Genomic DNA, 19613 nt, shown 5'->3' with positions numbered 1-19613 from the left:
TAGTGAGGAAGGGGAAACCAAGCCAAGGGTGCCAGTGGGGTGGGGGGCAGAGAAGCACGGGTCTCCAGACAGAGGAGGGGCCAGCTGTGCCTGTGTAGCCCCAGAGGTCAGGTAGGAGAAGTGTAGAGGAGCCATCCCTGGATTCGGCGCCATGTGGGTCCCGGACAACCGTGACTGGCGGGAGTACCCCCCCATGGGGTGGTGGGTTGGAGCTTGACCTGTGTGGGATGGAGGAGAGAAGGTGAGGCGAGGAGGTGAAAATAGCAACCGTAGGTGACTCTTTGGAATTTCTCTGGGGAGGAGACAGTGAAATGGGGGTTGGGGCCCCGGGAAGGCTTTACTTTTTTCTGTGTGTTTGAGACGGGCAGTGATGGCGACTGGTTGGGGGCTGTTGGGGATGACCCACTGGAGGAGGAGAAGGCGAAGGGGCAGTGAGAGAGGTGATTTCAGGACTGATGTCCCTGAGAAGGAGGTGGGGGAGGGGGGCTCAGAGCACCTGGGGCAGGAGCCCAGTCTCCGCAGCAGCAGAGGAGGCAGCACTGAGAGTGGGGGCCCCTGGGGAGGGGAGGAAAGGAGGCCAGCAAGCCAGGTGGGAGGCCCTTCCTGAGGGCAGGCGGTGGGAGTGGTGGGGCTGGTGGCCAAGGTTCCGAGGAGCAGGAACGTGGTGGCTGGTGGCAGGACCCCCACCAGCCCTGGGCCCCGAGGTCGGCTGTCTGTGAGCTGCCTGGTGGGTCCCGGCCTGTAAACTCAGTATGCTAAACGACCAAATCGCCAATTTCACCAAATTTATTGGTTTATCAAAACTTGTTTTTTGTTGTTTTTTTAAAGCTTTTAGAAGTTTACATGGAATTGGGTTTCATGGCTTCCGAAGATTTTCTCAGATGGTCTGTGTGGCTGCCCTCAGGTGTACTGAGTTTGGGGGTCCGGGGCCATGGCTGATGTCTGCCTTACAGTGAGAAAAGTGGGTTCCCTCTCGGGAACAAAACGGGGCCTGTGACGGCGCCTCCTACACTGGGTCTGCTCACGCGGAGAGACGATGCGGGTGAGGGGCTCAGGATCACGTGCCTCGGTTTGGTTTGAATTGTTGTGCATACAGAATTAAAGCTGACACACCATTGTGGGGCTTGGTGTGAAAATGGTAAAAATCCTAAATATTAGAAAAGTAATCCACTGAAACTATATTTGAAAGGACACAGAGCCCTCAAAAGTGACTGAAGAAGTCCCTTCAGATGTGGAATAATGAAATTTTAATCACTAAACACACACAGTTAAGTCAAATAGGCTTTTTGAGGAATTAAAGGAATTCTGACAGTGGTTAAAATGTGACAAGATAGAAAATGATATTCAAGACTAATTGATTTTTTGAATCGATTTGCAATGAATTTGCCATTCGTCAGATTGACTTGTGGTGGGTTGGCCTGCTTCCAAAATGTAGCTGCTCCAGCGAGCGCTGGGGTGGCCGGTGCTGTGTGGGGCTGGGGGTGGGGGAAGGTTAGAAAGGAATCGAGGATGTAAAGGAGCCTGGACTACAACCTGGTCAAACAGGACAGCTGGGGATGAGGGCTGGGGTCCCACGCATCCCTGTGTCTTGACATAGAGGTGGCAGGTAAGGTATGCTGGCGCTGGCTGGTCACCTCTTGGGGAAACTGAGGCACCGCTTGATGCCTGGGCTCCTGGCCAGCCAAGGTGAGAAAGGCCCCCGAAGGCCCACTCTCTCAGGCTTCCTGGATGAGCTGAGGGAGCGCTGAAGGCTGCCTCTTGCTCACTGATAGGGAGATGGGGGGCCTTTTATCTTTTGGGGTGTAGTATGCGAGGGCTGGAGCACTAGGCACTCAGGACAGGCCTGTGCTAGCAGGGCCCTGTGAAAACCAGGACATGGAGGGGAGGACCTTCCACCAGGAGACTAGCTCTTCAATTAGCATCTGTAGCCACCGGGCTGTGGGCTGGAAACCGTGAGCCTTTTTGCCTGCATTTCCCAGTGTCGTCTTTAGTGTGGCCATCCTGCTTGTTGGCCAGGTGCGGGGGGAGCCCCATTATGCAGATGGGGAAAATGAGGTTGCATGCCTGTTCGTGCTTGCTCTGCCCGCCGGCAGTGCAGCCAGGTTCTTCGCCTCTCAGGCCCCTGCTGGGCCGGAGTCCCTGCTATAGGCGTAGCCCAGCCCCAAGCAGGCAGTGGAGATGCTTGGGAAGCCAGGCCAGCGAGCCTCCAGCCAAGGCATTTGCTATTTGATTCTACTGTCCGTTGGCCCTAGAATGTCAGCGCCAGGAGGGTGGGAGTGTGGGCGGCTCTGTTCATCTCTCCAGCACGTAGAAGGTGCTCAGGACGCCATACTGTGACAATCCTGGGCTCTGGCGGGCCCCTGAGGGCAGGAGGCACCGAGGTGTTGGTGGGGGCCGAGACAGCCCATCCGAGAAAGTGGCCCCTCGCTCTCCGTTCCAGCCTCTGGCTCCCGGCCAGGCCTGTGACAGTCCACTCAGTCTGCAGACCCCGTGGCGGGCTGTGCCTCTGCTCCCCCTCCCGGCCTCGTTATTTACACTCAGTGGGCCGCCCTCCTTTTTGAAGCTCCTCCTGGCTTTCATGACACCGTGCCTCCTGCTTTCCACCACCTCATGGTCCGCTCCTTCCCGTCCCCACTAAGTGGCGGCACCCGGAGCCTGTCTCTGCCACCTCGTTTAGTTCGGTGGCTTTAAAGAGCCTCCAATCCCTTAGGCTCAGTTTGTGTCTGTAGCTCAGCCCCCTCTCCTGACCTCCAGGCTCATTTGTCCTTCTGCCTTTTCAACGTGTCCGCTTGGACACCTACTGGGCATCTCAGACTTCAGTCAGAACAGAATTACCTACTTAGCCTGCCTCTCCTTCGTCCCAGATCTTCCTGCTTCACCAGCCGGTTCCGTCCTGCTGGTGCCCGGGCGGAAACCTGGCCTTTTCCTTGCGTTCTCTCTTCTCATCAGCGTGGGAAGAGACCCACCCCGTGGGCTTTGTCTCTAAATACGGGGTGGGGCACGAGCAGGCTTACAGTTGTTCATTTGGGAAATAGCATGGTAGTTATTAAGTAATAACACAAGAATACACTCTGTTTGGTATACTCCTAACTGGAAAGGGGCTTCTGCCCCACACTGTGTGTGCCGCAGGGGCTCAGTTTTCGCCCTCTGTGCAGTCACCACGCCGCCGAGCCACCACTGTTCCCCTGGCCACTGCAACAGTCCACAGCCGGTTTCCTCTGTAGCCTGGACCCCCCACGTGTCCTCTGTCTTCTGGACATGGACCAAAGTCAGTGAGGTCTGCAGACTCCCCTCCTTAAAACTCTCTAGGAACTTCGCGTTTTGGACTAAAAATCTGAAGTTCTTACCCCGCCCTGCAGGGTCCCAAGTCATCTCCCCTGACTGTCCCTTCTCTTCCTTTTGCTCCATCCAGGAAGCTCCAGTCACTTTACCCTTCCTTTTGCCTGTGAACAAGCCAGGCTCCTGGCTGTCTCAGGACCTTTGCACTTGCTCTTCCCGTCGCTTGGAGGTTTCCGACCTGGGATGCTTTGCATTTTCCACTCCTGCTTACCGTTCTGTCTGAACTTGGATGTCACCTCCTGAGACAGACCCTCCCTCACCTGCCCAGTCGTTCTCTTCTGAATTCCTGTTTTATTTTCTTCATAGCACCCACCACACTTTAAATTACCTTATTCACTTATGTGTTCAGTCCCAGTCTTCTTCTCCTGGGCATAAAGGTCCCCGGGGATCGGGGACTCTGTCTTTCTGGTTCACAGCTGGATTTCTAGGGCATGTAGTCAGTACATGAAAATTTTTGCTGACTGACAGCTGTTTGGCTGCTGATCTACGGGTATGAATGCCGAGCCCGGAGGAGGCAGGCGTGGTTGTGAGCTGTGTGTGTGTGTGTGTGTGTGTGGATATTGGCTGTGTTTGCACAGGGCCAGGCTAGAAGTTTTTTAGCCGCTCTTAGAGATGGGGCGGGACTCGGCGCTTTCTCTGTGCAGTGGCAGAGTCTTGCACGTGTGTGTGTGTGGGGGGGTGGGTGGGTAGGTAGGAGAGTCACAAAATGTAGGAGATCGTAGAGTTCCAGGTGAGGAAATGAGACCCAGAGGGGGTCTGGCTTTGTCTGGGGTTTCACACAGCTGGGAGAGGCACAGACGGAATTTGGGCCCAGGTCTCTGACCTCGTCTTTAGTGGGGGAGCTGCCGAGCATGGCCCCAGAGCCCAGGGTGGGCTTGGGGTGGGCACTGGGGCTAGAAATGGGGTTAGGGGAAAGGAACCAGGCTGGCAGGTTCCTGGAAGCCCAGAAGGGGAGCTGAAACACCCGGCCCCGTTAGCTTGGAAGAATCAGAGGTACCGTTGCTGCTTCTGTAGGGAGAGGCCTGCTATTGGTTGGAAAGTCACCTCGGTGAACCTCTTGGTTGGGTGGGGGCATGCTCTAGTGACAACACCGGCCACAAACCACCTTCCTCAGAGGGTGGGTTTGGAAAGTTGTGTGCCGGGTGGGGTGTGTGCCTGTTTGGGGGCTGCACCACAGGCAGCTCGGCCTCTCTGCTAAGTCTCTGGTTCTCCTCCTTTGGAGGGCAGCCTCCGGATAGTGGGGAGCTGGGGAACTCCAGGTTCCTGGGTGCCGGCTGGAGCTCCTGGCACAGGGGGTCTGGGGCGGGGCCTGGCGCCTGTGTGCCATAGGCAGCTCCAGCGCGTCACAGTGCACCGACGTTTGAGAGCCCCAACTTCACCTCCGTCACCTGCCTTTGAGTGCACGCACACCGCGCCTGGGAGGGGCTGTGAGCACGGGAATGAGTGTTCGTTTAACAGCAGCGTGTTTAAACACATACCAGAAAAATTCAGAACTAACGTATCATTTAGGACAAGTCTAGGTGGGTATTGAAAAATTTAAAGAGTGAGTCAAATGAAGAAATTTAATGTTTCATTTAATCTGCGAAGTAAGGGATTTAAAGAGGAAAATAATTAAGTGTAAGAGCAGCAGTACTGGCAACACGGCCAAATGACATAGGCGGTACCCAGGGAACTGAAGCTCTGTGTGTGTCAAACAAATATCTCGAGGGTATTCAGTTTGAAGTTGGAAGGACAGGAGATTATTGGCTCAGGGCAGCACCCCAGGAGGGCAGGGGTGGGCGGGGCTAGGCTGGGGTGAGGCAGCCCCTCTGTAGTTGTTGTCTGTCGCCCCCACCCTGCCCACACAAAGGGACCGGGTGGGGGGGGGTGGGGCGGGGATGGTGGTGAAGAAGCCAGAATGTGACTGAGGGGCTGGAGCTAGTAGGTTTTGGAATGCGTCAGGCGTGGTTAAACCCAGCTGCACTCTCCTGGGGCAGCTGTTACCATTTGCTCCTTGGCAGAGTCTGTCCGTCGGGCTCCTGTCAGCGTGCCTGGGAGACAGACCCACGTGGGCAGGAGGGACGGGGTCTGGAGGGTGGGTCTGCCCAGGCCTGGGATGCATTTGTGGGTCTGGAGCCCCTGGCAGTTTCCTGTGTGGTCTCATCTCTCTGTACAGGGACCGGGTGGGGGGTGGGAGTGTGTGTGTGCCTTTTGGACATCCTAGTGTAGGGTCTGGGGCCCACCCTGGAGAGGCTGCTGTTTGGAGTCCAGCACCTCCTCCTCCTTGGTGCTCCCCAGTGGGGCCTCTTGAAGAGGAGAACAAAGCCGTCTGGGCCTGAGGGAGGGTGCTTCTGTGTGGGCAGGTAGGCAGTGAGGGGCCGTCCCAACCTGGCCCCACACCTCCTCAAGAGGCCTGCCCGAGGCAAGGCCAGCTCCTGGGGCCTGGCCCCACTGTGGAGTGGGGGCCCAGTCATCGGGCCCCTGTACCCACTCCGGGAGGATTGGAAAGGACATCTTCCTGGTAACTAGGCAATCATGAGGACTATTACCACATTTTTCCTTGTGTTTTTTTCCCTAGGAAATTTACCAAGTTTTGGCCCAGGGGTTGACATCTGCCGCCCCCTAGAAGCTCTCACTGTTCAGGCTCCAAATGGAGCCACCGAGGCTATAATTACACCAGCATTAGCTCAGAAACATGCTGAGAGGAGCGGGGACAGAGCACCTGGGGGACCTAAAAGTGGCCACGGGATGAAATGAGCTGCTGTTCCGTTTGTGGTCGCTGCCCTGCCCCTCTCTGGGGTCCCTTTCTGCCCTTGCTCTCCTCTGCCTCGGCCCAGGCTGCTGCGCCCTTCCCTTCGGCCAGCGACCTGACAGGTGCACTGACCGTGAACAAACCACCTGGCTGGTCACGGGGAGCCCCCCTAGAGGCCGTGCTTCCAGAATGGTGTTTGTGTAGACAGCGTCCTCCGGTCCTTGCCTGGCCAGGGGCAGAGTGCTGTGGCAGCAGCTCAGGAAACTGTTGGAGGGGAGGGGTGGGCATGCTGTGTCCGGCAGGTGTCCGTGTCCAGCGAGCTGCCGCTCAGCCTGCGGAGTCACCTCTGCAGGGCCCTCGTCCAGTCTCTGTCTCCAGGCACAGGGCCACTGCTGCCGACCCCTGCCCTGCTGTCAGTTCTGTCTGCCTGGGACCCTTCCGCTGCCTTCCCTCCCCTGCCTCTCTGAGCCCGCCAGGCAGGCTGCGCTCGTCTCTGCTCCCACAGCACCCCGACTTCCCCGTGCACGGCCTGTCCCTTTGTCCCCAGCTGTGTCTCTGTGGACGTGCCTGCACAGAGAAGGCCCTCAGTAAAAATGTGCTGATCGAATGAGTAGGAAAACAAACCTCGATTCCCTTTCTGCCTTAATTCTCCTTTTGTTTTAACAAGAAGGAAGGGAGTTTGCCCTTTCTGCCTTTGTAGGGCTGTTGTGGGCAAGGCGGGGTATCGGGGTGACAGCTCAGTCTCCACCGATTGACTCTGACTTTCGCTTCTGAGCATCCTGGGCTGAGCTCCACATTGATACTTGGCCAGACATGGTCTTGAATGGATCACTGGACCGGCCCCCTGTCAGCTTGGCTTCCTTCATGACGTTAACCAACGCTTCTGGGGCATTTATTATGAACTAGATACTGTTCTAAGTACATTTATGCTTTTATTCATCAAACACTTACTCATCATGCGGGTGTATCAGGCCCTGGGAAGTATGGATGCAGCATAGTGAGTGCAACTGACAAAGCCCCCCGGCCTTCCGGGGGCTTATATTTTGATACAAACGGACAGATGAGTAGCTAGGCGATGAGTGCTGTGGGAAAAACAGAGCAGAGTAGGGGTAAAGGTCCTGACTTGTTACTATGTATGGGGTGGTCGGGAAGGACTCCCAGATAAAGTGACATCTGAGCGTAGACCTTAAAGAAGTGAGGAATGGAGAGGTGTGGTTGCGGGGGTGGGGGAGAGCTTTCTAGGCAGAGAAGCAGCAGGTGCAAAGGCCCTGAGGTCAGGGGACGTTCCAGGAAGACCAAGGAGAACTGTGTGTCTGGACTGGAGTGAGTGCGCAGAGCGGGAGAAGAGGTTGCACAGAGCACTGCCGGCTAACGGAAATACAGGGTGGGGTGGAGTAGGTTACAGCTCGCTCTTGTGTTACCCTTCACTAATTCCGTGTCACTTTCCATATGGACAGCTGTCAACCTGCTTTTGCCCCGCTCTGAATAAGGTGTCACATACGTAATTCTAAATTTTCTAATGGTCACGTTAGAAAAGTAAAAAGAAACAAGTGAATTAATTTTGTAAATCCTCACCTGAGGATATGTCTATTGATTTTAGAGAGAGAGGAAGGGGGAGTCAGAGAGAGAAAGCGAAACATTGATGTGAGAGAGAAACATTGAGCGTTTGCCTCCCATAGGCTCCCTGACCGGGGATTGAACCCACAGCCTTTTGGTGCACAGGAGGACGCTCCAACTGGACTGAGCCTCCCAGCCAGGCCACAAGTGAAATTAACTTTAATAATACATTTGTTTAACACAGTATCTCCAAAATATCACTTCCACGTGTAATCAAAGTAAAATATTATTATTGAAGTGCTTTTCTTATTAAGTAAAAGAAAAATCAGGCGTGTGTTTTCATAATCTGGTGTGGACACTGCGTTTCAGGCTGGCCACGGTTCAAGCTCGGGCACGTGGCTGGTATTGGGCAGCACAGGCGTGGAGACCCATGGGCCTCTGAATGAAATGGGAGGCTGCTGGAGGCTGCTGGGCCCAGGATCCTTTCTCCTCGGCCTTAGGTTCTAGAAGGTTCGTGTCCTGTGATGAGATAGTTGTTCTGGGGTGAGGGGGAGGTTCAGGGCCGAGCAGCGAACCTGGGCTGAAGGGCCCTGCCAGCTCTCAGCGACGGGCTTGGACCGAGATGGAGGCGGTGGTTGCACTGGGATGTGTTTTGAAGGCAGAACCGTCAGGCTTTTCTGACGTGGTGTGTGAATGAGAGAGGAATCCAGGAAGCACCGACATTTTCGGCCTGAGCTCTGGAGGGGTGCGGCCATTTTCAGAGGGGTGAGGGAGACTGGGAGTGGGCGCAGCCTTGGGGGGACATGTGAGGTTTGGTTTGGGGCGTGTCAGGTTTGGGATGTGAGGTCAGCCTTGGAGGGGGGCTAGCAAGCAGGCAGGTGGACTTAGGGATCGGGGTTCAGTGGGGAGGTCTGGTTGGGGATGTAAATTTGGGAGTCATTGCTGGCAGTTAAGGCCACGAGGTGACCTGAGGGCTTTGGGGAGTGGGTGCATGTAGAGAAGGGGGTGAGCCCTGGCACAGCAGCCGAGGGGGGGCACACAGGGAAGCAGCGGGAGGACTGGCAGCCTTGAGGAGAGGTGCGGAGGGAGCGGCCGGCTGTGTCCCATGTGCCACTGGGTTCCTGACCTCTGACAGGTGGGGGACAAACACCAGGCTGCAGTGGGTGATGTCCTAGCTTACAGGAGCGTCCTAGCAGACAAGGAGAGAGAAAATGAGAGATCTTCTTCATGCTCACAGGACACTGTGAGGCAGGGACCGTTTTGAACACAGGGAAACTGAGGCAAAGGAAGGCTCACCTGCCCAAGGCCTCACAGCTGATAAGGAACAGGGCCAGGAGGGGACGGAGGTGGCTCAGCTCTGGAGCTCCTGGTCTACACCATTCTGCTGTTCTGCCCCTTGTTGTCTCGGCTAGATTTATGAGCTCTCGAGAATGAGAGCCCCTCTTACACTTCCGCACCCCACATGGCACGGGGCAGGGAGAGGGCCATGCCGAGGTGTGGTGTGGCAGGTCTTTCATGACCAGAGACCAGAAAACCAGGACCTGTGCTGGCAGATCGCAGGTCTCAGGCTGGCCATGGGAGGGGCTGGGTGTTGGGTGCCTCAGCCGGGTCCTTCCCACCACCCTGCAGGGCCCTGAATGGAGGGGTTGGTGCTCGGTCAGCACTGAAAAGCACTTGCTGGTGGATGAAGAATGAATGAATCTACGGCTCATCCTAAAGCCTAAGCCGGTGGTTCTCACGGGCATCTCATGGTGCTGGCGGGGTACGGGCTCCTCCTCGGCTTTGCCACCAGCGTGCTGGGCGACCTCGGGCAAGCTCTCCACGCACTCAGTGCTGCGGTGTCCTCACCTGTGGATGGGGTGACCGCCCGTCCGCTCGCATCCACATGTCTTGAGGGGGCACCTAAAGACAGGGCTCCCACCTCCCTCGTCCGTCTGTCAGCCTTAGGGTGGGAGCCAGCCGGCATTGGGGTCCAGGTGGTCCCTGTGCTGGGTGTTCCCCTCATGGGGGGCAGCCAGCCCAGGGGACCCTGCCGATTCCTGGGAACCCTGCCTGGAGCCTACAGCAGTGGCATGAAACCCGAAGCTGTGGCTCTGGCTGCGGCACCCCGGCACTGTGGCTGGCGATGCGCTCGCCCCGCAGAGCCTGGGGGTCGCCTTCAGCCTGCCCCTCCCAGGGCCAGGCTCCCCTCCCAGAGGTTGCTGTTAGCTGCTGTGGCACCCCGCCCTGCCCTGTCCCACGTGGGGGCGTTTTGAACTGTGTGCAGGCAGTTCCAGGGGCCTGGTGGTGGGGCTGCTGTTTGTGCCCTGGCTGCCGCAGCTCCCGTGGGAGAACTGTCCCACCCTAACTGCCAGCAGCGTCCCTGCTGGAAGCTCAGACATGCTGCCACTGGTGCCCAGGGCCTGGGCCCCATCTGGGCTTAGCTCCCCCCTAGCTGCGTGGCCGTGAGCCCGTTGCTCTGTTTCCCCGTTTCCCACATGTGTGAACAGAGTCGTGAACACCTAGTTGCTCGCCTTCCCTGCTTGTGATGAGTCTTAATAAGGCTCTGGAAGAACAGCCGTCACGGGAGCAGCCCACTGGACGTGTGCACTCCCTGACCCGTCGTGGGCCTGGACATCCACTCACTTAGCCCTCGCCACCACCTGAGGAGGGAGGGCCTGTTAGGTGACCCCATTTCACAGACAGGAAGCTGAGGCAGAGCAGAGGGAATGCTGGGAGGTGTCCCAGTGAGCGGGTGGCATGTCATCCCCCTGCCTGTGCAGGCCTCTGACCTCTCTCGCCCTCCCTGTCCAGGGACTGGGGCGGACCCGGCGGTCAGCGCCAAGAGCAACCACTGCCTGGACGCTGCCAAGGCCTGCAACCTGAACGAAAACTGCAAGAAGCTGCGCTCCTCTTACATCTCCATCTGCAACCGCGAGATCTCGTCCACCGAGCGCTGCAACCGCCGCAAGTGCCACAAGGCCCTGCGCCAGTTCTTCGACCGGGTGCCCAGCGAGTACACCTACCGCATGCTCTTCTGCTCCTGCCAGGACCAGGCGTGCGCCGAGCGCCGCCGGCAGACCATCCTGCCCAGCTGCTCCTATGAGGACAGGGAGAAGCCCAACTGCCTGGACCTGCGCAGCCTGTGCCGGACCGACCACCTGTGCCGGTAAGAGCATCGGCCGCCCGGCGCCGAAGGGCGCCTCCCTCCCTGGCATCCCCTGGGGCTGCGGGGTGATGATTCTGCGCCCAGCAAAGAGGGTGACTTGGATGTGTGCAGAGCGAGCTGCCCGTCCTCCTTCCCACCCTCCCACTCTTTCTCCAGCACAGGCTAATTTTTGCTTTCTCTGTGCCCCGCCTCGTGCTAAGCACCATGGGGAAACCAAGACGAATACCCAAGAAACTATTTACTTAAATTTACTTAATTTTAGTCTTTACCCGAGAACGTGTTTATTGATTTTAGAGAAAGAGGAAGGAAGGTGGAGAGAGAGAAAGAGAGAGAGAGAGAGACTGAGTCAGAGAGAAACATTAATTGGTTGCCTCCTGTACACACCCAGACCAGGAATCGAACCCACAACCTAGGTATGTGCCCTGCTGGGAATTGAACCTGCAACCTGGTACATGAGATGGCGCTCCAACCAACTGAGCCACTCAGTCAGGGCAGGAGCTTATAATTTAAATCATGGACTGCTAGAAACAGGAAGAGGAAGAGGCCTTCAGTGAATTAAGCTCCACCTCCAAAGGAAACTCCCACCCCAACATTCCTATGAGGTCCTGGCTCTCGTAAGGCACAGAGGCAGGTCCTTCCACATTAAGAACTGAGCCCACTGAGTGCTGGGCTGGAACACGGGTCTGGAGTCAGACAGCTCTGGGCTTGAATCCAGACTTTTCCACTACTATCTGTGTCACTTGGAGCAAGTTTTATAAACGTCCCAAATCTCCGTCCCTTTACCCATGTAACAAGAATAAAAACACCCATGTCCCAGGGCTATTGTGATGACACAATGTACGCCCAACCTTAGCATAGGGCCTGGCCAACAGCATGTATTTTAAAAGCGGAGCTTAATTATTGGGAGGGTTTTGTTTTATTTGTTCATTTTTATGGTGAGTTGAAATTCGCCTCTTTATAATTGTCTTGCTTTTCCTGTTTGTTGCTAAGCATTTATGGAGCCCCTCTAGCATCCAGGGCTGGGGTCTGAGGCCCAGGAGTGCAGAGGTGAACACGATGCTCTCGGAGGAGCATCTGTTCTGGAAAGCAAGCCTCCAGAGCCTTGATACCAGTGCAGTGGGACCTGGACGAGGGCACCCTGAGGAGGGAACATGGCGGAGGGGCACGTGTCCTAGTCTGGGGGTCCAGAGGACGGGTGTTGAGCTGAACCTCTGAAAATGAGAGGAAGAAAGGCAGGGAGTAAGTCAGCTGGGAGAGCATGTGCAAAGACCGGTGGGTAGGTGAGGACCTGGACAGGTGGTGGGCACATACGGAGTGTGGGCCACGAGGTGGGGAGGCCTGGTGAGGCTGTTGGAAACAGGGCTCACGGAGGTGCAGAAAGCGTTTACTGTGCAGCAGACACTGTCTGTCGTGTGGCTTATCCCTTCAGTCCTTGCAGCAAGACTGCACGTGAGGCAGGTACTGTTACCATCTCTGTGTGCCAAGTGAGGAAGCAGAGACGTGGACAGCAAGCTGCCTCGGGTGCCACGGCTCGTGCACTTCAGAGCGGGGGTCTGGTCCACGCTGCCCTCGTCCCAGGCTAGCATGCTGTGCTGGAGCGAGTGCTGTGGGGGTGGGGAGAAGTGTGTCATTCCAGAGGTGACTGGTAAGTGGACCTGACAGGACCGGGTGTCGGGTTGAAGTTCCTGGAGACAAAGCCGTGTCTCTCGGTACTCCGCCCCTGATCCTACACCGGGCGCCTGGCGCCGGTGAGCTGCCACGGGCATCTCTTGAATGGATAAGTGGCCAGTGACCGCTGCATTTTCTGGTTGAACAACAATAGGGGTGATGGAGCTCTTCAGTGTGTGTAGGAGTGTGGGAGTGCCTGGGGCCCGTGTTGTTGGCCTCCGTGGTGGTGTCTGGGGACACCAGGACCTGTGGGCCTGGAGCTCAGTGACGGCGCCACAGTGGAGAGGAGGGTTGGGACCTGCTGGGCGCCTCGCTGGTGATGGAAGCCACAGCTGTGACTGAGCTGCTGCCGGAGGGTTGGTAGAGCCCACAGGGGTTCTACGCAGGGGACGCCTGCATGTTTGGGCATTGCAGTGTTTAGGGGGTAAGAGAAGCCGGTGGTGTGAGGCGGAACTCTGCTGGAAACACTGGGCCCTAGGGGAGGGGCAGAGGAGGAGGAGCCTGCAACAGGGAGGCTGGGTCGGGAGGCTTGAGGACAACTGAGGGGAGCAGGCCAGAATCCAGAAGAGAAGGGGTTCCCCAGGGAGGGAGTGGTGGTGCGTCAGTGTGACACGTGTGAGTGTGTACATGTGAGTATGTACAAGGGAGAGTGTGAGGGAGTTCTGAGAGTGTATGAAAGTGTATAGGTGTGAGTTTGTAGATGAGTGTGAGTAGGAGGGTGTGAAAGTGAGTGTGTGTAAGTGTGTGAATGTGTGTGTGAGTGTGTGGAGGCCAGAAGCCGGGTGCAGTGGGAGGCCGGGCAGGGAGGCAGAAGTGGAGGCAGAGGGTGCAGGCCGCCTCGTTGAGAAGGAGCAGGCAGGCAGGGAGGGACAGGGGCTGCAGAAGGAAAGGGAGGTCTTCTCTGTCCCAGGGGAGCGCTGGGCCGTGTGTACAGGGAAGCAAGGGGTGCACTGCCTTGCTTTGGAACAGGTGCTGCTGGAGTTGAGAGAAGGGCTCGCCCCCATTGCTGGCTGTAGGTCTCAGGAAAGCTGGGAAGAATGGGGACTTTTATCTTTTGCTTACTTAAAAAAACATACCTTATCACAAAACACCCCACACGGATTGAGGCAATTTAAACTCGACCATGCCTCAACAACAGGGAGGTTAGAAGGAGAAACCCAGAGCCCACTAGGGCAGGGGGAGCACAGGCTGCAGGAGCTCTGAGCGTCCTGGTAGCTGGGAGAGCAGAGACTTGCGGGGCAGCTGGACTCCACGCTCGAGGGAAGGGAGGCGCCGATTCTGGGATCAAAACTCATTCTCTCCCTCATCCTGGTGCTGACGTGATGTTGTCAGGCTGCTCACACACAGTGTCCGTGGAATGACGGGGAGCTGGAGGCCAGCCTGAGGTTAAGCCCGGCTGTGACAAGTGAGGCCTTCAGGACCTGGTATATACCTGTGGGCCAGGTGCTCCCACAGGGTCAGTGTGCTGCAGGGCCTGGAGCTGAACCCACCCAGATGTCAGCCTGAGCAGAGGAACGCACGAATACCACCACACCTTTGTCACTGGCGCTGCAGTGAGGGACAATTTCGGTGGCTCCTAAGGTGTCTGTGGCTGGAGTGAGACGGGAGAGCTCAGAGCGAGGCTGACTTTGGTGGCTTGTAGAACATCAATATCTATTTAAGGAGCCAGAGGGGTTTTTTTGGTTTCTTTGTTTTTCTGGAGGTGAGGGAGCCTGAAACCGGAGAACTGGGGGATGAATATCATACCATAGAATGAAAAAGGTGGTGAGATGGGACCCAGTACTAGGAGGGGCAGGGAGGAGGCCTCGCAGGAGCTAAGGGTGGGCCAGCCATCTCTGGTAGGCGCAGAGCGATGCTGGGACCCAGGTTTTTGAACTGGGTCCTATACAAGAAGTGCCAGGTGCTCCTGGCTATGGCCAAGTGAGCTCCTGGTTCCAGAACCTGGGCATTCCTCTTGCCCTTTCTCCTCTCCTCCTTCCTGCAAGTGGTGCGGCAGGTGTGAGGGTGGAGCCTCTATTTAGGATGAGAATGATAGGGCCTGGGGGGTTGTGACAGCACAGCTAAGTGTCCTTTGGGGACTCTGCCTGTGACACAGAGCGGAGGCTTGAGCTGGGGTGGGAGAGGCGCTCTGTGTGGAAACAGAGGCTGGGGATGGTGGGATGGAGGCAGTTGCCATGGTGGCCCTGGAGCCGGGAGACCTGTCCTCTGTGCTGGTTCTGCCTGTCTCTCAGGCGGTCCTGGTTGGGCATTTTACTCCCCGTGGCCTCAGTTTCATCACTGGTCATTCAGGGATGCTGACTCGTCTCCAAGGAGCCTTCCGGGCCTGTGGCTCTGCATCTGCGGAGGCAGCTTTCCACCCTGCCTTCACCCCCTGCGCCTCCACATGAGACCGTGCCCCTGGAGACAGGAGGTCTCGGTACATGGAGAAATGAGATGGCACGGGAGTGTAGGTTTGAGGAGAGGGGCTCACTTCTCACCATGTGTTCGCAGGCCTGACTCACCTACCCACGGATGCTGGGGGGATCCATGGAGGAAACCAGGAGGGGGTGGGTGGCTGGAGAGGGAGGGGCCTCTGGAGAACAGGCTGTTGCCTACTATGTCCCGGGAAGGATCACGCTGCCTTCCCTTCCAGGGTTTCTGGATGCCCTCCCCCCTGCCCATGGGTACCACAGGGGGGAACTTTTACTGTGGAAACAGGAGAGCCCAGTGCCATGGTGTTTGGAGCATGAACTGGGGACCCCTAAGCCTTCCTTTCCTGGACACTCAAGGGACAAAGCTAACCTGGGGGCCTTGACTGGGATCAAGGCGGGAGAGCCTGTCTGGGCTGACTCGTTGGGAGTGAGGCCCTCGTCCTCAGGCCTCTTCCAGACTGCACCCCATGCCCCACTGCTGCAGGGCCCCCTCGTGCTTGGTCCCCCACCTTCTGTTTGGGCATTGGGCCCTCTGGGCCCAGGCTTCTGGATTCCTGGAGAGCAGCTAGGCCGGAATCCACCTCGGCTGGCACTAGATGAAAGCAAGGCTGTGCACATGCTGTCAGCAACCCCAGCAGTGGCCCTGGACACGCCCTGTGTTATATTTGGCAGACCCCCCCTTGTGCTGTCTCATGAGATGCCATTGACCACAGAGTGTTGGCGTTTGAAGTCTGGTTACCCGAGAATATCTCCTTGCTGGGGCCCCCGGGTATTGGAAGCCCTTCCAAATCTCCCGCTTTGGACCAGCAACGGTTTGGGGTAGGAGTGGAAACTACTGCTCAAGCCGTGGTTCCAGCTGGTTGTGAAGGTGCCCGAGCCTGGAAGCCGGAGCTTTCTGCCTTTCACGGTGTCTGGTCTGGTTCCCAACCCACCTGCCTGCAGGGCTGTGGGTGTGAGACTGGGAGAGGCTTTTCCCTTAAAAAGTTCTGTTACGGAGCCTGGAAAGCCCGGAGGAGCTCTTGGAATGAATCCATGGGATTTGGCTGAACTCTCTCGCCCCAGCCCCGCAGTGGGCTAGGACCTGCTTTTATTTTTTCCTTGGTTTCTCCTGTCTCAGCTCACACTCATTGCAAGGATAAGTGTGGAGGTCCAGATTGTGTGTGTGTGTGTGTGTGTGTGTGTGTGTGTGTGTGTGTGTGGTGGGGGACTCTGGGAAAGAGGATTCTGTCGTCCTGTAAACTCTGTCCCCTCTAGGCCTCCTGTGGAAGAGGCCCTCTGAAACACCCTGTTCTGTTGTCTGCTGAGAGGATATAAATAACTCGGCTCTGGCCCCATGCCATGCCCTGGGCTGCTGTGTAACCTCTGGGTGCTGAGGATGTGTATTAATAGATTCTAGCCTGGGGCTTCCCCAGCTGCCTGGACCCCTTTGTGCAGTGGACACTGTCCTTGTCCCCAGGAATTGCAGAGCAGGCAGAAGGCTGGGGTCCCCGCCCCTGCGGCTCTCTGCAGGGAACAGAAATGAACCCCTCCACAAGCCCCATCTAGCCTAGCTGGGGCGTGTTGGGTGTCTGTCGGGTGTTGGGTGAGCGTGGGTGGACAGGTCTGGGAGGGATTCCTCGCTCCTTGGGCCTGTCCCTCAGCTTCTTTTGGACTCTGTAGAATCTGTTGGCTGATGTTTTCAGCAGGTTATCGCTAAATAGCAGCAAACAATTATTTCCATAGTGGTAGGTGGGCTGCAAGGCTACCGAGCCTTCACTTTGAGAAAAGCGGGTGTTGCCCTGCTGGAATCCAGCCAGTGGTTCCTGAAGCCCGTGGGTTACCTGCACAGGAGGAGTAAGGGGCTTGGGGCCATTCCTCTACTCACTTACCAGCTGTTTGTTGAGCATCCACTCTGGGCCACACCTTCTGTTGGGATCGGTGGGTTGACGAAGTCGGTGGAGGTCCTGCCCACAGGGCACTCCCAGTCCCGTCTGTGACAGGACACTGCTCACTGCCTCTGCAGGGCGAGTGGAGCCACTCAGCACGCTGGATGACAGGGTTTCCACTCAGGGTTTCTTGAAATCCCAGTTCTACTTTGCCACCCACCTGCTCTTCCCTGGGTCACCCTGGCAGCATAAGGGGAACAGCCCCTTCTTGGGGAGAGGAGCCTCTCACAGCCTCCTCGTGCACCCTAAGACCAGAGCTGGGTCCAGGAGTGCCCCCGGGTGACAAAGTCACCTGCTTCCCAAGGAAGTCCTGAGCAGCGTGGTTGCCAGTGGAGGGATACTCTGTATGTGGGGGGTGCGGGGCACGGGATCCTCGGCCCTGCCAGACACCCCGAGACCAGTCTTCCCTTTGGGCGTCCCATGCTGCCTCCTGCTGCTGGCCTCCCTCAGCAGGAGCTCCACTCACCCTTGGACTCTGGGCCAATGTACGCAAAGGGGACTCTTCTTAGAACTTCCTGTGGCGAATTGAGATAGGCTGGAATGTTGAACATTTCTTTACTAAAGGCCCGGGAAAGTAAACACAGAGAAGCTGCCACCTAGGTGTCTAGTGTGTAAGACCTGGTTTCTGCATCTTTCTGCTCTGGCCACACCAGCATAGCTGGGCAGAGAGTGCCTTTCACCTTGACCATCCAGGCGGCTCTCTGGGCATCTGGGCTCACCCCCTTGTGGAGGTCTGCATGAGGGCCCACTCGCTGGGGTGAGCGGCAGGAGGAGGATGACTGGCCTGTGTGGAGAGATGCCACCAAGGCCGAAATAATCAAGTCCGAGCCAGTGAGGTTGGTCCCGGCCTGAGCAGATTGTGCATCGCCTGCAGTCGTTGAGCGTGGTGTTTGCTTGCAGGGGGGCAGGGCACACTCAGCTACCCTGAGCTTGCTCTGTTCACCGGCTCCTTGGTCATTTCTGCTTCTACTCATTGCTCTCTCTTTGCTGGTGTCTGAGTCTGCTCAGCTGCTCTAACAAAGTACCGTAGGCTGGGGTCTTAAACAACAATGTTCCTTTCTGATGGTCCTGCAGGCTGGAAGCCCAAGGTCAGGGTGCCAGCAGGCTGGGGTCTTGGTGAGGGCACTCTTCACATGGCCTTTCTTGGTGGGTGCAGGCAGGGAGAGAGATCTGGCATCTCTTCTCTTTTAAGGCATCTGACTCTGTCATGGGGGCCCACCCTCACCTCTCAAAGGCTCCACCTCCAAACGCCGTCCCATTGGGGATTAAGGCTTCAGCACGTCAACCTGGTGGGCACAGCCTTCTCATCCATCAAACTGAGACTTACGCTTCATTCAACGCCTGATTAGACCTGAGCCCTGTCTCAGCCACACTTACCGTGCAGGCTTTCTCGAGCTTGTCTGTGTCCTTCTGTGGCACCAGTCACGTGACTTTCTTTTAATACTTCGTTTATCTTCCCAAGTAGGTCTCTGATACCCTTAATATCCTTATGTTATGTTACTGGTATGTCAATTTACTTATTTAACAAATAGTTGTTGTATGTCAGGCGCTGTGCTAGACGCTAGGGATTTATTGGAGAACTCGGTAGAGCTGGCCCCTGCCACCCTTACTGTCTTATGGAGGAGAGAGACGATAATCAAGTGAGGAGACAAGTCTAGGATTAACATTTTCCAAATGAGCAGGCAGATGTAGAAATGGAGAAATAGGGGAAGGAGGAGAGGCCTACCTAGAAAAAGGGCAGTTGGGAAAATTTTATCTGCAGTGTTGACATTTAAACTGAGACCTGAAGAATGAGGAGCCAGAAGTGAGGCAGAGGGGAGAAAGAACATTTCAGGTGGAGGGCACAGAACATGCAGAAGTTTGGAGGAGGGCGGGGACTTGGCGTTGCTGGGAAGTGACTAGAGCAGAGGGCACTTGGGAGAGGGGTGCAGGGGGCTGGGGACAGGGAGGGCCAGGTCACACAGGGCCTTGCAGGCCACAGCAAGGGATTTGGGTTTATTCTTTTTTTAAAAAAAATATTTTATTGATTAAGCTATTACAGTTGTCCCATTTTCCCCCTTTACTCCCCTCCGCCCTGCACACCCCCTCCCGCCCACATTCCCCCCCTTTAGATCATGTCCATGGGTCATACATATAAGTTCTTTGGATTTTACATTTCCTATACTATTCTTACCCTGTCTGTTTTTCTACTTACCATTTATGCTACTTATTCTCTGTGCCTTTTCCCCCTTTCTCCCCCTCCCACTCCCCTGTTGATAACCCTCCATGTGATCTTCATTTCTGTGGTTCTGTTCCTGTTCTAGTTGTTTGCTTTTATTTTTGTTTTAGGTGTGGTTGTTATTAACTGTGAGTTTCCTGTCACTTTACTGTTCATATTTTTAATCTTCTTTTTCTTAGGTAAATCCCTTTTACATTTCATATAATAAGGGCTTGGTGATGATGAACTCCTTTAACTTGACCTTATCTGAGAAGCACTTTATCTGCCCTTCCATTCTAAATGATAGCTTTGCTGGAGAGAGAAATCTTGGATGTAGGTCCTTGCCTTTCATGACTTGGAATACTTCTTGCCAGCCCCTTCTGCCTGTAAGGTCTCTTTTGAGAAATCAGCCGACAGTCTTATGGGAACTCCTTTGTAGGTAACTGTGTCCTTTTCTCTTGCTGCTTATAAGATTCTCTCCTTCTGTTTCATCTTGGGTAATGTAATTATGAAGTGCCTTGGTGTGTGCTTCATTGGGTCCAACTTCTTTGGGACTCTCTGAGCTTCCTGGACTTCCTGGAAGTCTATTTCCTTTGCCAGATGAGGGAAGTTCTCCTTCATTATTTGTTCAAATAAG

At 56.0% G+C, this 19613-nt stretch overlaps 1 protein-coding gene across 5 annotated transcripts in view; it reads left to right on the top strand.

Moving 5' to 3' along the window:
• The window catches only part of GFRA2 (GDNF family receptor alpha 2), an 85937-nt gene that overhangs the window by 21870 nt on the left and 44454 nt on the right, over window positions 1-19613 (top strand). For all 5 annotated transcript variants that reach the window (XR_006655518.3, XM_053911914.2, XM_053911912.2 and 2 more), the window contains one exon: window positions 10421-10775. Coding sequence is in view for 4 of the 5 variants with exons in the window: in XM_053911914.2 (XP_053767889.1) it covers window positions 10421-10775 (355 nt within the window). In the remaining variant the exon portion in view is untranslated. The remainder of the gene's footprint in view (window positions 1-10420; window positions 10776-19613) is intronic.

This window comes from Desmodus rotundus, chromosome 9 (assembly GCF_022682495.2).
Source record: "Desmodus rotundus isolate HL8 chromosome 9, HLdesRot8A.1, whole genome shotgun sequence".
Taxonomy (NCBI): domain Eukaryota; kingdom Metazoa; phylum Chordata; class Mammalia; order Chiroptera; family Phyllostomidae; genus Desmodus; species Desmodus rotundus.
The sequence above is the reverse complement of the archived record's forward strand: the minus strand, read 5'-3'. Positions and strand labels throughout refer to the sequence as shown.